The sequence below is a fragment of the Rhinatrema bivittatum genome, chromosome 4, assembly GCF_901001135.1.
Source record: "Rhinatrema bivittatum chromosome 4, aRhiBiv1.1, whole genome shotgun sequence".
Classification (NCBI taxonomy): Eukaryota; Metazoa; Chordata; class Amphibia; order Gymnophiona; family Rhinatrematidae; genus Rhinatrema; species Rhinatrema bivittatum.
The window spans coordinates 323,167,897-323,187,968 of NC_042618.1; the positions used below are offsets into that span (position 1 = coordinate 323,167,897).

Sequence of the window (20,072 nt, forward strand, 5' to 3'; positions counted from 1 at the left end):
TGCCATGCCATACCATGCCTTGTTGTGCCATGCCTTGCCTTGCCTGAATCTTTGTCTTCCTCAACGCCTGAGTCTTCATCTTTGTCAATGTCTGAGTCTCCATGTTCCAAGTTCCTTGTCTGAGTCTCCATGCTCCAGAGTCCTTGTCCCCCCTTGTCTCCTGTCCAGCCTGCTGCCTCTGCTGATACCCAGCAACAGGTCTGAAAGGACTTGGAATGGTTGGAGGACTACTCAGAGACCAACCTTGTGTGGTTGGCCTCACAGAGGCTATGCAGGTCGCTGGGGGCTTAGGCTACCGGTCTCCACCCAGAGGAGGAACCGTCTCACCTCCCTCGGCGCATCCTGGATTTCCTTTCCTGGTTCACCGAGGTCCAAGAGCACACGTCTCCCCAGATCGGGAGCACCCCCTAGCGCTCCCTGCTACGTCTCCAGAACAATCTGCACTGGTCTGACAGGACTCAAGAAAAGGAAATTATCAGGTAAGAATTAATTTCACTTTTTTCTCAATGATCAAAACTCATGTCACAACTTCTCATCTTAGACCACTGCACAGAAAATGATTACTTTTTTTTTTTAAACTATGCAGAGACTGTGGAAGTGAAACTGCTTGACCTGTTTCAGCATCTTACCTTGAATTTCTGGGTACATCAACATAAATTTAATAGCCCAGCGAATTGTCGAAGCCGTGGTCTCTGTCCCAGCAAAGAAGAGGTTAAATGTTGTGTAGGTCAGGCTGTCCATTGTAAAATTGGGGTTGGGTTTATTAGCATCCTGACAGAAGGAATACAGAACAGAAGGTGAATGCACCTACAATTTTGGTTTCCCTGTCATTCTCTGGAAAAGCCAAATCATTTGCAAATCTAGATATTAATTTCACTGTACCAAGAAACAACAAAAGGAGATTCCAATTTTGTCTTTTTGTTTTGTGTATTAATTATATAGCATAGTGCCACTTACCCAAAGATCCATTAACTGGAAACTTTTATTATCTGGAAAAAATTCACAGTCCTAAGGTCCTGATCAATTATCCAAAAGAAATTCAATTATTCAAAAATTGGTTCACTTCCTATGATATTTTTTCGTAAAAACTTCTGTTGCCGAAAATATTTTATCAGAAAATTCACATAATTCAGAACTTCCATTATCTGGAAAAATGCATTATCCAGAAAGGCCTCAGTCCTTACCATTCCAGGGTGTTTGAATTAACTATTGGTCTTGTTAAAAGCAAAGCTGACAATGGAAGGGCCTGAAATGGCCTACTAGCAGAGCTTGGGATGGATATGGAAAACAATGGTAGTAAAAGAATTGAGAGTTTGGGTGAAAAACATGGAAGATGGGGAAGTTGGTGTGGGTAACATATGGAAATTTATGTGTACATCTACCCAAGTAGATGAATCTCAAATGGGCAAATTAGAAGGGCCATTTTTGTCTATCTGCCATCATATACCATGTTACTATGTTATTTTTTACAGTTGTTTTATTTTCAATTGTTATAATATTTATGGTTTACATATTTTTTCATTAATTCTCATATTGGGTTATTTATTTTGCCCGTATTCCTTTCATTGTTTCTTGATTTCCTTGGGGATGGCTTTCATAAAAAATGAAAGAAAACTGAAGAATAAGATCCAAAGATGGCAAGAAACAAGAAAGTTCATATTGTGAAGGATCTTGTTAGTACTTCATAGTAGACACCCACATACCTCATTTATCTTGTTCAGGAAGGAGTCAACAAAATCCCTGGAACAGCTGGGGTCCCGGCTGGCAATGTGGTCCTTTATCAAGCCTTTCAGAAATGCTTGGAGTACCCTGGCATTTTCAAAGATGTTGTTGTGTTCTCCTGGCAGCCATCTCAGAATGTACGAGTAAGTATTATAGACCTGTGGGAGAAAGAAGCAGATGGATTCTCTTAGTATGACGGGGTGTTGGAACAATACAATTAATGGGCTCACTCTATTGGAATCCCAGGAGTGATTTGGGTTTCTGTCTCTCCAGTGCCTCTCACACATTGCTTCCAGAGGGGACCGCTCATTAGCTCTTCAAGAAGAAATGTTTTGGTACTCACAGAAGACAGTAATAGCCAAGAGTAGGTAACCTCCTTATGGACACCAATCAACTTGATTTCTCTGGATATTCCTATTGAATATTGCATGAGATAGATTTGCATGCAATTGATAGTGTGCATATACAAATATTTCTCATGATTGTAACTCATTTTCAGTAGGGGTACTGTCTCCCAAAGGGCCATAAAATAATTTGTTTCCCCCACTCTACATATTTCCTCCTCTGCATATCCCAAGGTGTGGGTCCTTTCTATGGGGGGGAAGGCTGACCTTCTAGGCCCAGGTGGAAAAGTGAAATCCCTCCTGTTGTATGCTACTGTGATGTCTATTACTGTAAATGCTGCAGGGTACAGGTAGGACGCAGACTGGGTGTTTAACTTAAACTTTACTGTGATTATTTAGAATAAACAAATGTCTAATCACATAGATAACTGTCCCTTTATATCTGTGCTCTCAGTGGGGTATTTACAGTGCAGACTCTTCTTTCTTTCCTTTGTGTATGCGTCCTCAGTCCCTGGCTCTGTGTTCGATTAATATTCCTCAGGGAGTAAGAGAACAAGATATCCCAGATGGGCAGGGAAATCCCAATATGTGTGGTGGATCCCCTGAGTGTCAAAATCGTATAAGTTCCACACGAATCCGTGCCCCAAGGGTGGAGGTTCAGATGGGGGTTCTCCAAAAGGTCTTGCCTTTGCTCCTTGGACACCTTCTGAAGTGACCTCTTGTTAGGATAGGTCTGCGGATTTATTTATTTATTTATTTGTTTGTTTAAAGTCTTTTCTATACCGTCGCTAAGTTATATACCATCGCAACTGTTTACATGTAGGCACATAAGTAAGTTTGGAGTAAGCGTACTGTAGTACATTATAACCGGTGCCATTAAGTTTCGGTTACATTAAATCATAAAAATACATATAAATGTTTAGTGATGTAGGTTCTGGCCAGGTGTACCTAGAAGGTACTTTTACAGGTAAAAAAAAAAAATCACATTTACTGTGGTATCTTATTACATTCATTGTGTACTCAATATGTTAAAATATTGTAATGCACATTTATGAGAATAGTGCTGTGTGCCGGTGCTCTTCTGTTTATTCCAGTGTATTTTCTATTCTCCGGTCTCTTTATAAAAGGCTTGTTTAAAAAGCCATGTCTTTAGACTTCTCTTGAATGTTTTGGGGTCTCTCTGTAATCTGATCTCCAAAGGCATTGTGTTCCAAAGTGTGGGTCCTGATAAAGACAATGCCCTCTCTCTTACCTGTGTTAGTCTTGCTGTCTTGACTGAGGGAATGGTTAAGAGAGCTTTGTTTGCTGAACGAAGGTTCCTGTGTGGTACGTGTACCCGTAGTGCGGTGTTTAGCCAGTCTGCTTTTTCATCATGTATTAGTTTATGTATGGTGCATAGTGCTTTGTATTTTATTCTTTGTTCTAAGGGTAGCCAGTTAAGTTCGGCCAGCGTTTCAGTTATATGGTCTCTTCTTCTTTTTCCAGTTAGTATTCTCGCTGCTGTGTTTTGTAGAATTTGAAGTGGTCTTATTGTTGTATTTGGGAGTCCTAGAAAAAGTGCATTACAGTAATCGGTACTGGCGAAAACTAGTGCCTGAAGCACTGTTCTGAAATCTGCAAGAGTTAGTAATGGTTTAAGTTTTCTGAGGATCATGAGTTTAGCAGAGCCTTCTTTTACTTTTAGCGATATGTGTTGTTTTAGATTAATTTCGGGGTCCATTATTATTCCAAGGTTCCTTACTTTTTCTGCTAGTTCTATTTTCTGGTTATTTTTGAGTATAATTGGGGTTTGAATGATTTCGATATTTTTTCTTTCTAAGTGTAGAAATTCCTTTTTTTTCAATATTGATCACTAGGGATGTGAATCGTTTTTTGACGATTTAAAATATCGTCCGATATATTTTAAATCGTCAAAAATCGTTAGAGCCGCGATACAATAACAATTCCCCCGATTTATCGTCAAAAAATCGTAAATCGGGGGAAGGGGGAGGGCGGGAAAACCAGCACACTAAAACAACCCTAAAACCCACCCCGACCCTTTAAAATAAATCCCCCACCCTCCCGAACCCCCCCAAAATGCCTTAAATTACCTGGGGTCCAGAGGAAGGGTCCCGGTGTGATCTTTTACTCTCGGACCTCCGGTGCTTGTAGAAATGGCGCTGGCGCTACCTTTGGTTTTTCCGTACGGAAAAACGATTCACGGCAGGAGATCGCTCCCGGACCCCCGCTGGACCCCCAGGGACTTTTGGCCAGCTTGGGGGGGCCTCCTGACCCCCACAAGACTTGCCAAAAGTCCAGCGGGGGTCCAGAATGACCTCCTGCAGTCGAATCGTGTTGTCTACGGCCGGCGCCATTTTGCGCAAAATGGCGGCGCAAAATGGCGGCGCAAAATGGCACGGCGCCATTTTCCATACGGAAAAACGATTCGCATGCAGGAAGTCGTTCCCAGACCCCCGCTGGACTTTTGGCAAGTCTTGTGGGGGTCAGGAGGCCCCCCCCAAGCTGGCCAAAAGTTCCTGGGGGTCCAGCGGGGGTCCGGGAGCGATCTCCTACGCTCCTGACCTCGGGAGACAAAAAACAAAATGGTGCCGGCGCTACCTTTGACCTGTCATATGACAAGGCAAAGGTAGCGCCGACGCCATTTCTACAAGCACCGGAGGTCCGAGAGTAAAATATCACACCGGGACCCTTCCTCTGGACCCCAGGTAATTTAAGGCATTTTGGGGGGGTTTGGGAGGGTGGGGGATTTATTTTAAAGGGTCGGGGTGGGTTTTAGGGTTGTTTTAGTGTGCCGGTTTTCCCGCCCTCCCCCCCACTGGACCCCAGGTAATTTAAGGCATTGGGGGGGGTTCGGGAGGGTGGGGGATTTATTTTAAAGGGTCGGGGTGGGTTTTAAGGATGTTTTAGTGTGCCGGTTTTCGATTTACACGATTTTCATGATTTTCACGATATTTAAAAAACCCAAACGGCGACGATCCGATTCCCTCCCCCTCCCAGCCGAAATCGATCGTTAAGACGATCGATCACACGATTCACATCTCTATTGATCACTAGTTCCATTCGGTTTAGTAGTTGTTTTATGATGTCTAGGTACATGTTGTTATGTTCGGGGGGTTTAGTGTGCCCTTGGGCCTCAGCCCAGGCCCCGACCTTCAGGGCCGAGCCGAGGGTTGACGGTGGCTCCGCATGGCTGACGGTCTTACCCTCTGCCAGGCCGGCAAGCTTCCAAGGCCAACATCCAAGGATGTTGGTAGGGGATCGGTCCTCAGACTGTTCCGACCCCTTTCAGACCTGCCGCTTGATTGGCATTGGAGCAGCAGGCCTGGCCTGAGGTTGAGGGCAGACGGAGACCTTGACACGTAGACAGGACTATGAAGAATACGGGGGCATCTCAGACGAGACTGGGTTGATGCGACGGCATCCTTGACGAAGACACTAGGTTGATGCAACGGCATCACGGGCATGATGAGGAACTTGACATCCATACAGGGCAAAACACAAGGAGGAGGACAGTGGCACTGTCTCTCAGGGTGCCCTACTCAGGCCACCCGCGGGACTGAGTTGCGGACCACCCTGTCCCACTGCATGCCCTACACGCCCTTGCAGGCTGGTCACGGACCACGAGGAGAGCGGGACAGCACAGGGAAGACCCAGGCAAGGAGGGACTCCAATGACAAAGCTGGTGTCACCCAAAGCTCCCTCTAAGGCTGGCGGGAATGGAGGCTCCGGAGTGCAGGGACCAATCCCACCTGCAGACCGCACCAATCTCGGGCATACACCATCCGGGAACCACGGCTCTGCAGGACCAGAAGGCTCAGGAGCCCCAGACACAGGGAAGAACATCCTGGCAGGCAGACACATCAGGATAAGGAAGATCATGGCAAAACATCAGGACATGGTCAGGGACCTCAGGCAAGACATCAAGACATAGTATAAAAGCAGACAAGACGAGGAGCTCCACGAAGAACAAAAGAGCTTACAAGACTCTGGCAGGTGGGAGCCTCCAGAGGGAAGTCACGATGATGCAAGGCAAAGACAGAATGAAGTTGAAGTCCTTTTCTAGGGCTGCAGACCGGTGACTCCCTGGGAGGAGTTAGGCAGGCCCACGCCTAGCTGGCCCTATAACTACGGAGAAGTGCTGCGGGCCGGCCTCTAGGGAAGGGCGTGGCTCAAACCAGGAAGTCCATGCAAGCCAAGCAGCCTCAGGCAGGCCCCAAGGACATCGAGGCCTCCCAGACCCTGGAGGAAATCCTGGACAGTTCTCAGGCGAGACCCTGGCTTGGAGCGGCCTCCAGGAAGAGGTAAGGAGCCTCCCGTAGCACCGCTACAGGAGGGTTCATAACACATGTTAGCTAGGTTTAATGTTTTTTCTATTGAGTCGTCGATTGGTAGAATTAATTGAATATCATCTGCGTAGATGTAATGTATGATTCCTAATCCTGCTAGTAGATGGCATAATGGAAGTATGTATATGTTAAAAAGGGTTGCAGACAAGGTTGATCCCTGCGGTACACCTGTTTCAAGATTGGATTTGTCTGATAGTGTGTTGTTGATCTGAACTTGAAAGAACCTGTTTTTTAGATATGAGCAGAACCAGTTTATTGTTTTGTTGTGTAGTCCAATCTCTTCTAGTCTTTTTAGTAGAATTTTATGGTTTACTGTGTCAAAGGCTGCTGATAAGTGTAACATTATTAGAATGATTTGTTTTCCACTATCAAAACCTCTTAGGATGTTGTCTGTAAGTGAGAGGAGTAGTGTTTCGGTACTGTAGTGTTTGCGAAATCCATGTTGTGATGGATATAGTGAGTTATTGTTATCAAGGTATTCCGCTAGTTGTTTCTGTACTGTTTTTTCTATTAATATGGCTAACAAGGGTAGATTTGAGACTGGACGGTAGTTGTTTAGGATCAGGAGGTCACTGTTTTTTTTCTTTATGATTGGTTTTATAATTGTTCCTTTTAGTATATCTGTCATTGTTCCTTCTTTTAGGGATAGATTTATAATCTTAGCTAAGGTTGGGGAGACTGTGTTAGCTGCTTTTTTTATGTCAAATGTTGGTATTGTTTCGATTTTGTGTGGAGCCGGGTTTAGATTTTTTAGTATGGATTCTACTTCTAGCTCTGATATTTCAGTGAATGAGGTCCATTGAGTAATGTCTCTTTTTTATAATTTAATTTCTTGTTTGGTGTTGTTTGACAGTTTGGATCTTAAGTTTGTAATTTTGTCACTGAAGAATTTAGCTATTTCGTTGCATTTTGATTCTAGTAGACTTAGGGGTGATTCTTGTTTGTTATTGGTGAGATTTGCTACTATGGAGAATAAGGTTCTTGGGTTGTTAGCGAACTTCTCAATTTTGTTGCTGTGGTATTCTTTTTTAACAATCAGAATTAAATTTTTGTAAAAGGCAAGATGTTTTCTGAATTTGGTTAGAGTTTCGGTTGTTTTGAGCTTTCTCCATTTTTTCTCTATTTTCCTGAGAGTTCTTTTTGCATCTTTTACTTTTTCATTGTGCCAGAGATTAACTTGTTTCGCTTCTTTTTTACACATTACTTTGATGGGGTTTATTTCATCTGCTATCCTTTTGGTTGAGTTGAACCATGCTTCCGTTGAGGAGCTGCAGTTATTGTAGTTAATATTTGTGAGTATTACCTCTAGTTTGTCTTTTAGTTTTTCAATATTATAGGGTGGACGGTACTTGAATTCTATCGGTTTATGGTTTAGATTTGTTTGTGGTTTAAAGAATTTAACGTTGGAATGAATCAGGAAATGGTCTGACCAAGGTATTTGAGTGTATTCAGTTTTAACATGTTCTAAACATTTGTGGTTGATGAAGGTGAGATCGAGAGAGTGTCCCGCTTTGTGTATTGAGTTGTCTGTTATTAATGAGAAACCTAATGCTGTCATAGTGTCTAACAGTATCAGTTAAAGGGTAGACGTCCATGTGAAGATTAAAGTCGCCTAGCACTATGGAGGGTTTAGATATGTTTAAGTGTGTTGTAAGTGTGGGAAATATGCGCTTGCCAGCAAGCCATTTCATCAGGGTTAAACACTAACTTCCCTTCTCCCTGACATTTGCCTGAATAAAAGCATCACTTGTGCTTAAGCCCCTCTGCCTAGGAGAGGATACCTGACTTCATGTATTTCTCTGGCCTATAATTAATCCTGTTAGCCTGAAAGAAGGGCTGGGTTTTCCCTAGTCAGAGGCAGGACAAAGTCAGGAGGTATAGATTTCAGCAGCCAATGATATGATCCGTGCACACCCCCTGAGCCAAAGCCAATGGTGTAATGACTCTTCTGTTGCTATGGGAAAGTAGCCAATCATGTAATGACACATCATCTGCCTTTGTATGAATGTACAATAAAAGGAAGAGGCTCGGGAGGACAAACCCTCTTTGCCCTCTTTGCCTTCCCTCCTCCTGCCTGCCATGAATGCTGCTGTCTGATGCCTATTCATTACCGCAACATGTGGTGAGCCCGACCGTGATGATAAACTCCATGCTTATTTCGGCTGGACATAGCCAAGGTACGTACCGTTCAACAGATTTGCTATTGTAATATATTTAAAAAAGGTACTTCTTAGTAATTTTTAAAAGTATTTCTCAGCAAGTTTGTTCCCCACACCCGTAAGCATGGGTAATGGTTTGACTGTACAGCAGCGGCTACATGCCAGACAGCTGCAGCAGATCATTAATAATCATTATTTCATCACCAGAAGAAAAATAGCGCAAGTCAGCCTGGGGGACTTAGAAAAATTAATAAGTGAAATAGCTTGCCGTTGCCCTTGGTATTCGATGGAGTCTGGAACTCTAAATACCCAGAACTGGGTCTCAATCGGCAATTATCTTCATACGGCTCCCAGAGCTCCCATAAATCTAAGATTAACCTGGCAAAAATGTACAGAAGCCATCGAATGCAAAGAAAAAAAAGGTTTAAAAACAGCAGTTTCAAACCATGTGCTTTTAGAAGCAGGCAGACATACCCTTCCCCCATCTTCTCAGTCTTCCTCAGAGCCAGCAAATTCTTTGTATCAGCTCTCCATAACCACACCCAAGCTAGTTCACACCTTCCCCATTTCTTCAGAAAAGCAGTCCTTGAGAACAATAGAGCCACCACCTGGCCTGGGTGGGGCGATTAGTATTGAATTTCAGCAGAAACTGCAGAAAGAAAACCTTACAGAAACAGAATTATTAGAAGGACTTCAAGCCTTCCCCATCTCAGAAAAGAACCATGAACAAAGGGGGACAGAAAATGAAATAGAACATCTGGGGACACACACTCACATGGCTCCTGTGGCTTCCTCTGCATCCACCTCAGAGAAAATGCCCCAGGAAATAGAAAACACTGAGGTCAGAAAAACTAGCCTTCCTCCATCTTGCCTGCAACCCCCTTCCCCCACTAACCACTCCCTGAACATTCATTTGCCATTGCCTGAGCCAGTCATTAATTCTGCATCACCAATTTGTGCAGGTAAATTACTATCTCAAACCACTGCTCCCGGTAACAATTTATGTGCAGCGGTCAGCATGAGATTTCACCTAGAACATGGAAATCTCACAAGAGAGGAATTATTGAAAGGGATTCAAGCCTTTCCCATTACAGAAAGAAACAAAGAACTAGGTGTGGCAGCAATAGAGTTGAGTGCCATGAGCAGTGGCTATGCCCACAGGTCTTCAAAGAAATCAGCATATCATTATGAAAAAAAAGATTTAATTAGACTCCTGCGTTACAAGCAAAGAAAATATCAATATGAAAAAAATGATTTGATTAGACTCCTGCGTTACAAGCAAAGAAAATATCACTATGAAAAGAAAAAAAAAATGGTTTCCCTTTACAAACAGTACAAATTTGGAAAAAATGGTTTCCCTTTACAAACAGTACAGATTTGAAAAAAAAAAAAAGATTTCTATTTGAAATTCAGTTACAAAACATCTGCATACTCTGAGAGTATTTTCCCCCACAAAGTGTATGCAGAGCTTATGTTAAAAACTGTACTGAGATTTGAATAATATTCTGTGTAAATTACATGTGAAAGTTTCCCTTTTGCAAAGTTTATTTGGCTCACATTTAAAATGACTCCATTTCTCTGAGATTTAAGTTTATAGTTTGAATTGCCAGCGCACAGTTTCTTATTGCAATTTTCTCTACAGGAGAAAAATAGTATCTGTCTGCAAAGAATCAGCAAATCCTGGGCCAGCCATTGTCTGTGGTCAATTGTTAAACAAAGCTATCTTTAAGTTTCTATTGACTGAAGGATTAACTCCTTGGGTGTAGTTCTTTTCTTTTGAGAAACACTGCTCCTCCCCCCCCTTTTTCTGTAACTCTTGCTAGCCACTCATGGGGGAGGGAGGGAGAACTTTTGAAAAGAAAGAAAAAAACCTGGACTTAGTCCTGCAATTTCTCTCTCTACTTTCTATATGTCTTTAATCTTTTAATACTTTCAAACTTTAGCATGCAGCAGACAGAGCTGAGCAAACAGCGTGTTTAACTTCCTATTCTAATAATTATAAGAAGAAATTCTATTCTGATATCCCACATTGAAAGTAAGCTCAGAGTATTATTGATTGCAACCTGGAACAATAGTTGCAATCTATAATGTAATGATGAGGTCTCCACTAGGAGGCGCTATGTTATTCTACAAGTTATATTATATTATTGTTTTAATAATTCTGTTGTATAATAGTTTTTATTTTTCAGGCCTACAGACCTTCTGTATTAAGGACACTTCAGTTTTATTTTCTTTTTCACAAATTTTTACAGAATTCTGAACCTTAAAATTTTTACTGACAGAGGTTGCTACATATAAAGCAATCCCTCACAAGCCTTTTCTTGCAAATCCAAATTGATTTTATTAAATTGATTGATAGAATTGATTTCTTCAAGGTTAAAAAAGTAAGAATTTCACTTTAATCCTTACCTTAATAAATTTTTGCTGTATGCCAGTTTTTAATATTTTCCAGATTGACACTGCCATGAAGAGATGTGAAGATGGACACTTTGCAGTTTATTTTAACATTTTCAAACATTTTTCTAACGCCTTTTGACTTTTGATTTTTGATCCTTGATCTAATTTTGTTTTTGATAACTTTTTGATAAGATTTTTAGCTCATATTATGTGTTATCTGTTGTCTGTCTTGATGCAAGAAATATTTGCAGGATGGATGAATATGTGTCAGTTTTGTGTAAATTAATATTTGCAAGATGAATGAATATATGTCAGTCTTGTGTAACATATGTTTAATGTAATGTCTAATATACTTGTCATTTGATTCTGCTTACTGCAAATGACTTTTCCTTTAAATGATTAATTTACATTTATTGCTATTTTACTGAATGAAAATTGATCACTGCATAAAAAATTCTTGATAATGGGCCTACCCTATGTTCTGAAAACTAAAAATGGCTCTGCTTACTGCAGCCATTCCTTTACATGAATTTTGTCAATAATTGAATATTAAATACTTATTTGGCATCCCCTACATCACCACAGGGCAAGCCATTGTGGAGAGAGCCAACCATACGCTTAAGAGCTCTGGACCAAACAAAAAGAAAAAAGGGGGATTGCCCCTGGATTTTCCCCTAAACAGGATTGGCTGAACAAAGTATTGTTTTAAATCACTTAAAATAAATTTAAGACCACAGCCATGAGTAATCATTATGGGACTAGGGTTAGTCACCCACATCCATCAGTTTTGTATAGAATATTTAATGTCTGGTACGGTCCCGTTCCCTTAAAATGGAGAACGAGGATATGTTTCTCTGCTTGCTTCCACAGGTATCAAGCTGTGGAAAGATGGAAAGATGGAAAGGTGTCCAGGTCTACAGGACCCGATCCCAAACTTCTCCCTGAGCCTCCACAGCCCTCAGAAGGACAGAGACCGGACTCCTTGCAAAAAGCAGCATCACATGACCTGGGGACAGATCAAGGCCCTATCCAACCAACCTGCACAACTCTTAGAACAGCAAGGCCTTGAGAAAACTCCAGAGAACTTATTAGCCGTTTTTTCTTGCCTGAATGCCAACTCATTAACAATTGTGTTCTGCATCCTCCTCCTTTGCCTTATTTCTCCAGCTATGGCGATTTCAGAACAAGGACTCTGACAGGACAACATGTACATCCTCGAATCAGAACTTTTCACACCTGTTGAATCGAACAGACTGTTGGATCTGCACACACATGCCAACCCAAGCCTGCGGAGAACTACTGATGCATGCTGTACCATTTAACCTTACAGTATGGACTAATTATCCTTTACAGAGAGGTTTTCATTACTTCTCCAGTTAATAATACCATACTACACATTGGTAGCTGTATTCAAGAGACTGCCGCTCTTTGTTGGGACTATGATACAGGGGATGGGAAAGGGAATTCAGGTGGGAAATATCCATATTGTAACCGAAAATTTGTATTAATCACTGAACATTTGCATAGTTATACCACATATATGTATGCAATTGGCAGATTACAGGATGTGCAGTGGGAGACCCAAGCAGGTACAGAAAGTATAGAGGGGATGAAGGATTTACCTTTTGTAGTTATATAGCCCAAATGATAACCAATGACATGTCTACTAATCTGTTAGGAAACATATGGATGTTATGTGGGCGTAGAGCATATATGTACATTTCCCCAAGATGGAAAGACAGATGCACTTTAGGCTACATCCTCCCCTCATACTATGCAGTCAAAAATTTACCCAAAGCAAGGCTCCGTAACAAAAGGGAGGCGATAAATAATCCCATAGAAAAGTATACAGAAACTCAGATAGCTAGAAGCCTGTTTCCTCCAATGGGGACAGCTATAAATTACACATCCTAGCTAACTGGACGACTGCCATATTTAATCAGACAGTCCATGCATTAAAACTACTCACAACAGAAGTCTCTCAGATTAGAGAAGTAGCATTACAGAACAGCTATACCTTAGACACTATTTTAGCTTTAACATTAGAAACCATCTTAGCCTTAAAGGGTGGTGTTTGTGCATTAATTGGATCTCATTGCTGTGTGTACATATCAGTTTATAAAGCAAACCTCACACATCCCATAGAACAGATAGAAACCATGGTTGCTGATGCACCATTTTCAGACAGAATACCAACTTCTCCATGGGACTGGCTATGGTCCTGGCTCCCTGATATTTCTGGTCTCAAAAGGGTGATTTCTATTATAATTACTGTAATTATCTTAATTATTTGCCTGTGATGCTGTATTCAGTGCATACCCAACCCTCATATCCTAAACAAAACCTTGCTCTCAGCCCGGATACAAAGATGTCTTGTAAGATGCCTAATAGGGAATCACGAGCCCTGCAGAGTTGGCACACCACCTGCACCTGCTCTGGGTGATATGGAGATTCAGAAGCTCATCGGCAGCTGGCACACCACGCCGAATCAGCTTTCTTCTCTCCATAATCCCTCATCCCCTATTTCCAGCCCATACCAAGACATAACAGATTTCAGTAAGGGTCTAAAGCTTTACTGAGCTGCCCTAAACAAAAACAGAAAGGGTGAGATGTGGGAAATATGCGCTTGCCAGCAAGCCATTTCATCAGGGTTAAACACTAACTTCCCTTCTCCCTGACATTTGCCTGAATAAAAGCATCACTTGTGCTTAAGCCCCTCTGCCTAGGAGAGGATACCTGACTTCATGTATTTCTCTGGCCTATAATTAATCCTGTTAGCCTGAAAGAAGGGCTGGGTTTTCCCTAGTCAGAGGCAGGACAAAGTCAGGAGGTATAGATTTCAGCAGCCAATGATATGATCCGTGCACACCCCCTGAGCCAAAGCCAATGGTGTAATGACTCTTCTGTTGCTATGGGAAAGTAGCCAATCATGTAATGACACATCATCTGCCTTTGTATGAATGTACAATAAAAGGAAGAGGCTCGGGAGGACAAACCCTCTTTGCCCTCTTTGCCTTCCCTCCTCCTGCCTGCCATGAATGCTGCTGTCTGATGCCTATTCATTACCGCAACAGTAAGAAACTCAATAAGTGGTGAGATATTTAATTCGAGGAGGGTGGGTGGCATGTATCAGTTAAAGGGTGGAAGTCCATGTGAAGATTAAAGTCGCCTAGCACTATGGAGGGTTTAGATATGTTTAAGTGTGTTGTAGGAAACTCAATAAGTGGTGAGATATTTAATTCGAGGAGGGTGGGTAGACAGTAAATGAGGCATATTTGTATGTTGTTAGTGTCAAAGATAGCGATTTCATGATTTGTAAGGGGGGGGGGGGTTATTGGGATTAATTTACATTTAAAGGTTTTTTCAATAATTAATGGTGATGAACTAACAGGCTAATATAGCCCAGCTTTAACCAAGAGGAGAAGTGGCATTAAACTTTCTTACAAACCAAAAGGGCAAACAAAACACTTTCAAAGTCCAAAATGCTTCTTCTGAGATGATGAGTCACTGCTGCCCATCCATTTCAAGGGAAGGGAGTACACAGATCTTCTCTCCCCTGGCTCCTGGAATCATGTCTGTCCCCTCATCAGAACTGGACCAGAGTTTCATCCCTGGCAAACTCGGGAAAAAACTGCCCAACATGTAACAAAAGTCTCCTTTTTCAACAGCTGGAGGCATACCCTAACAGACAAGGGTTGCACCAAAGGGATTTTCTGTAAAATCAATCAGCTCCCAAACCAGCTTCTTACTCTCCAGAAGCCAAATCAAAATGACCACACTATCTAAGCCACTAAGCTCCCCTAAGTGAACTAAGGAGCTACCATTTACAGCCAGCCTCAAGGGGAGGTGCTGTAAGGAAATGGTCTCTCCTACTAAGCTGGAAACCCAGGGCAGGGATCTAGGGCCATCTACCAGGTAGTCTCTACATGCATATTCATAAGAGATATCCTAAAACCCTAAATGGATTGGTATCCATGAGGACTGAAGGATGTCTACGCCTGGTAAAAGTCACTCTATATCGTGTATGTTTTTCTTTCTGCATATTCTACAAAGTTCAGTAAGGGTTGGACATATATTTGCTGCTCTTCTCTTGCATCACACAATACCGAGATCTTGGCTTTCTTTAAAGATACAACCAAATGTCAGAGCAGTTACAGGGACAGGCATTCAATATTCAACCATCATATGATCCACCTTCCTCCCCTTCTAGGAAAGTCATCCTATGCCTCACTATCTATAGTCATTCCTCTTGTAGACAGAAAGTTTCAACATTTATTATTATTATTTTATTTATATTCCGCCTACCAGTAATTCAAATCAGATTATGCAGACAATCCAAGTATCCCTTATCAGGAGATTTACTTTTGCTCTCATAGACACAGAAATTATGATGGCAGATAAGGAACATAAGACCCGTCTGCCCAATTTCAATCCTGCTGCAATGATACAGATCCTGGGTGATCTCTGGCTTTCCCCTCACTTCTTTGCAATAAGAGATCCTCTGTGCTTATTTTACGCATGAGCCCCCTCTTCTTATCTCTCCTATACTCCTTCACCTTTCCGCCCCCTCTCCGCCCCTCCCTTCGCCCTCCAGGTCTATGACCGAAAACTCCCCTTCTTAAATCACTCCCTCTTGTATTTTATTGTACATAATCTATACTTTTGTATTTAACTATGTTTTGCATTTACCTATTTGTACAGCAAAAACCTTGGTTTCCCTCCTCCAACCCCCCTTCCCCTCCCCCCCAGTTCTTTTATCAGTTTCATTGTAAAGCTCTGTTGGCTACTTTTTTGTTCCATGGAAACCGATGTGATGTTTTCCTAACGAATGTCGTTATACAAAAACTTTAAATAAACAAACAAACAAACAAACACATAAATAAATAAATAAATAAATTGCAGGCTTTCTTGAATTCCTTTACTGTTTTTATCTCTACCACCTCCACTGGGAGGCTCTTCCCAGGGGTGGTTCTGTAATGAGGCATGGTGAGGCGGACACTTCAAGTGGCAGAATGCCCTTCAAAATTCTCCCCAGCCCTGCCTCACCCTATTTTCCCCCCACCCCCATCGCGCCACCCTCCTGACCCCTCCCCCAAGACTCCCGAAAACCCCTGGTGATCCAGTGGGGGGCCCAGGAGCTATCTGCCGCTTCCGGGCTGTTGGCTGCCACTAACCAAAATGGCGCCGGTGACCTTTAGCCCTTACCATGTGACTGGGGCTATCAGTGCAATTGGCCAGCCCTGATCACATGGTAGGGAATAAAGGCCATGGCACCATTTTGGTTAGTGGCAGCCGACAGCCCGGAAGTGGCAGATTGCTCCCGAGCTCCCCGCTGGACCACCAGGAAGTTTCGTGAATCTTGGGGGGGGTTATTTTATTTAAATCTGGGGGGATAGCACAGGGGGGTGGGGGAGTGGGGGCATGTGGTCCTCACCTCAGACGGCACATTGCCTTGAGCTGTCCCGGCTCTTCCTCAACCCTTTCTGTAAAGAAATATTTTCTGATGTTTTTCCAGAGTTGGAGTCCCATAATATCCTCTTTTTCTACAGCATTATTTCCTCTGAACAAAGTTTGCCTCTTGTGCCTTCGAGATATCTGAATGTCCCTATCATGTACCCTTGACTCTCCTCTCCTACAGGATACATTTTATATATTCTATCTATTTACAGTAACCAAACATCCTTGCTGATGTCTCTTGTCATGCAGCTAACCCTTACCAGAGCCTTTCTAGTACACTTACTGGGATCTTCCTCACCCTCAGCCAACTGCAGTCCTAATGACCAGCCTGTACTCCAGGAGCCCTCTGCTTCTTTTGCAGATCCTTACCCCTAGCAATCCGTGCTCGCTAAGTATATCTTTAATTAAGAACATAAGAAATTGCCAGATTCTTAATGCATGGATGAGACAATGATACAGGGAAGAGGGATTGTATGGAAATGGATAACCTTTTGGGGCCAACAAGGGAGTCTTTTCTGAATGGCTGGGCTCCACCTTAACCAGGACTCTGTTAGGATTCTGATGGTGGACCTTTGGTCCGAGGTAGAATTGACACTACCTAAGAGGGTAACCCCTCTTGGGTCCCTACCGTCGGAAGGCGAGGCTGGATTCAGGTGGACCCTTGAAGACAGAGAAGAGATCTGGATGCAAGCACTTCCTGCAGGTCGTATGGTCCAGATAGCTGGCACCTCCAGCAGGTCGAAAGTCAGTCCAGGAGCCAAAGCTCAAAGAAAGGTTGGAAGCCGGTCCAAGGGTCAAAAGCCTGAAGAATGGTTGGCAGCCGGTCCAAGGGTCAAAGCCTGAAGAATGGTTGGTAGCTGGTCCAAGGGTCAAAGCCTGAAGAATGGTCGGAAGCCGGTCCAAGGGTCAAATCCTGAAGAATGGTTGGCAGCCGGTCCAAGGGTCAAAGCCTGAAGAAATCCAACCAACTGGACGAGAAGCAGAACCAGGAACAGAGAAGACAGGAACTCGGAGCACCCGAACCTCCAACTACAAGCCAAGAAGCCAAGGCAAGGTCTTAAATAGCAACCCGGAAGGTGGAGTTCACCGGGAGGAGCTACGACAATATCCTGTCGTGGACCCTTTAAATACAAGGTCTCTGCCTCTCGCACGGCTCTAAGGAGACCAGAGGGGGAGGAGTCAGCCCGGCCAAGAGGAACCACAAGCGGCTGGGACCCTCAGCGGCAGTGGCTGCGAAAACATTAGAACAGAGGCCTGCTTGCCTCTGTGGGATCTCCGGAGGCAGCCCGACGCCTCGGGTGAGTTCTTTGGCCCCGGTCGCGGACCACCGCAACAGGTGGCCATGACACCTGGCCCCGATCGTGGCCCGCCACGGCCGGCGGCCATAACAGACTCACTGGAAAAGAGCAGAGACAGTGAGAGAGGCCCTCTGAGGAGCAGATAGCTTTGAGTGTGAGCGAGGCCCCCGAGGCATGGGTATCGAGAACACTCAGACAGGAACAGCAACCAGAGTCACAGAATGGCGGAATGAACAGGACTGGAATCCTTGGTAACTCGTCGTACTGAAGGTCAGCTGAGCTTAAGTAGTAGAAGCGGGTGACGTCATGCGGTGGGGACGCCCCCGAGGTTCCCGCCATGATGCGCTCAAGAAAGGACTAGGCACGCGCATGCCCTAGGTTACCCCAGAAGTAAGATGGCTGCCAGGAGTGCCCACACCGTCCCGGTAACACCATGAGGGTCGGCATAGAGAACTGGAGACGGCCTTCTTCCCCAGACTAGAAGCGGTGCAGAGAAAAGAGGTGAGCAGCAGAGGTCGCAGCTGCCTGAGACCAACGGGCACAACAAGGATATTGGGATGATTCTTCTGAATCATCATTCTTGAAAGCGTTTTTCAGGGTGATGATTCAGATGAACTGTACCAAATCAAAGTGAACCTGAAAGATGTAGTAGGTCATTAAAATCATCCATTGCACCTGAAGAATGAAGAGGGTGGCCAATGTAATCTTGATATTCAAAAAAGGCTCCAGGAATTACCCAGGAAACTATGGACTGGTGAGCCTGACTTCAGTGCTGGGAAAAAATATGGAAACTATTATAAAGAACAAAATCACAGAACATAAAGTACAGATAGACCTGGTTTAATGGGACAGAGTCAGCATGGATTTACCCAAGGAAAGTCTTGCCTCACAAATCTGCTACATTATTTTGAAGGGGTTAATAAACATATTGATAAATGTGAGCCAGTAGATGTAGTGTATTTGGATTTTCAGAAGGCGTTTGACAAAGTCCCCCATGAGAGACTCCTAAGAAAATTAAAAAGTCATGGGATAGGAGACAATGTACTTTTGTGGATTACAAACTGGTTAAAAATTAGGAAACAGAGAGTAGAATTAAATGGTCTGTTTTATCAGTGGAGAAATGTAAAAAGTGGAGTCTCTCAGGGTTCTTCATTTGATCCTGTGCTTTTTAATATATTTATACATGATCTGGAAAAGAGAACGACAAGTGAGGTGATCAAATTTGCAAATGACATAACATTATTCAAACTTGTTAAGAGACAAGCACACTGAGATTAATTGCAGGAGGACCTTCAAGTCTGAAAGATTGGGCATCCAAATGGTAAATGAAATTTAATGTGGACAAGTGCAAAGTGATGTACATAGGGAAAAATAACCCACGCTTTTGTTACACTATGTTAGGTCACATATTAGAAGTTACAACTCAGGAAAGAGATCTAGGCGTCATAGTAGAGAATACTTTGAAATCTTTAGCTCAACATGCTGCAGTGGTCAAAAAAGCAAACAGAAAGTTAGGAATTATTAGGAAAGGAATGATGAATAAAACAGAGAATGTCATAATGCCTCTGTATCACTCCATGGTGAGACTGCACCTTAAGTACTAGGTGCAATTCTTGGCACTGCATTTCAAAAAAAGATATAGTTGTACTGGAAAAGATACAAAGAATTGCAACCAAATTAATGAAGGTGATGGAATAGCTCTCCTATGAGGAAAGGCTGAAGAGGTTAGGGCTTGAGAAGAGATGGCTGAGGGGGGATATGATAGAGTTCTATTAAATCATGACAGGACTTGAATGGGTAAATGTAAATCAGTTGTTTTCTCTTTCAGATAATACAAGGACTAGGGGGCATGTCATGAAGTTAGCAAGTAGCACATTTAAAATTAATCTGAGAAAATTATTTTTTCTCACTGCACAATTAAGCTCTGAAATACATTGCCAGAGGATGTGGTTAAGGCAGTTAGCTTAGCTGGGTTTAAAAAAGGTTTGTACTAGTTGCTATAGAAGAAGTCCTTAAACTGCTATTAATCAAGTTGACATAGGGAATAGCCACTGCTTATTACTGGCATTAGTAGCCTGAGATTTATTTAATATTTGGGTACTTGCCAGGTTCTTGTTTCCTGGATCGGCCACTGTTGGAAACAGGCTTAATGGATCCTTGATCTGACCAAGTATGGCAACTTCTTATGAGGAGAAGCGGGCACTCAAGGAACCTTTAGCTACCTCCCCAGAAAGGGTGAGGAAGGGTAACCTTGGAAAGGTTAAATGAGCTCCACTTGAATTTGTTTCCCTTAAATTTATCCAGGGGTCACATACAGGTGTTAGAAGGGAAGATTCTCTGTGACTTAGA

At 42.9% G+C, this 20,072-nt stretch overlaps 1 protein-coding gene across 1 annotated transcript in view; it reads right to left on the minus strand.

Annotated features, from left to right (window-relative positions):
* LOC115090798 (cytochrome P450 2G1-like) overlaps positions 1–20,072 on the minus strand; it is a 147,801-nt gene that overhangs the window by 45,399 nt on the left and 82,330 nt on the right. Inside the window, exons 5-6 of the mRNA XM_029600311.1 lie at positions 1,704–1,880; positions 630–771 (exon numbers count right to left, since the gene is read on the minus strand). Of these exons, the coding sequence (XP_029456171.1) occupies positions 630–771; positions 1,704–1,880 (319 nt within the window). The remainder of the gene's footprint in view (positions 1–629; positions 772–1,703; positions 1,881–20,072) is intronic.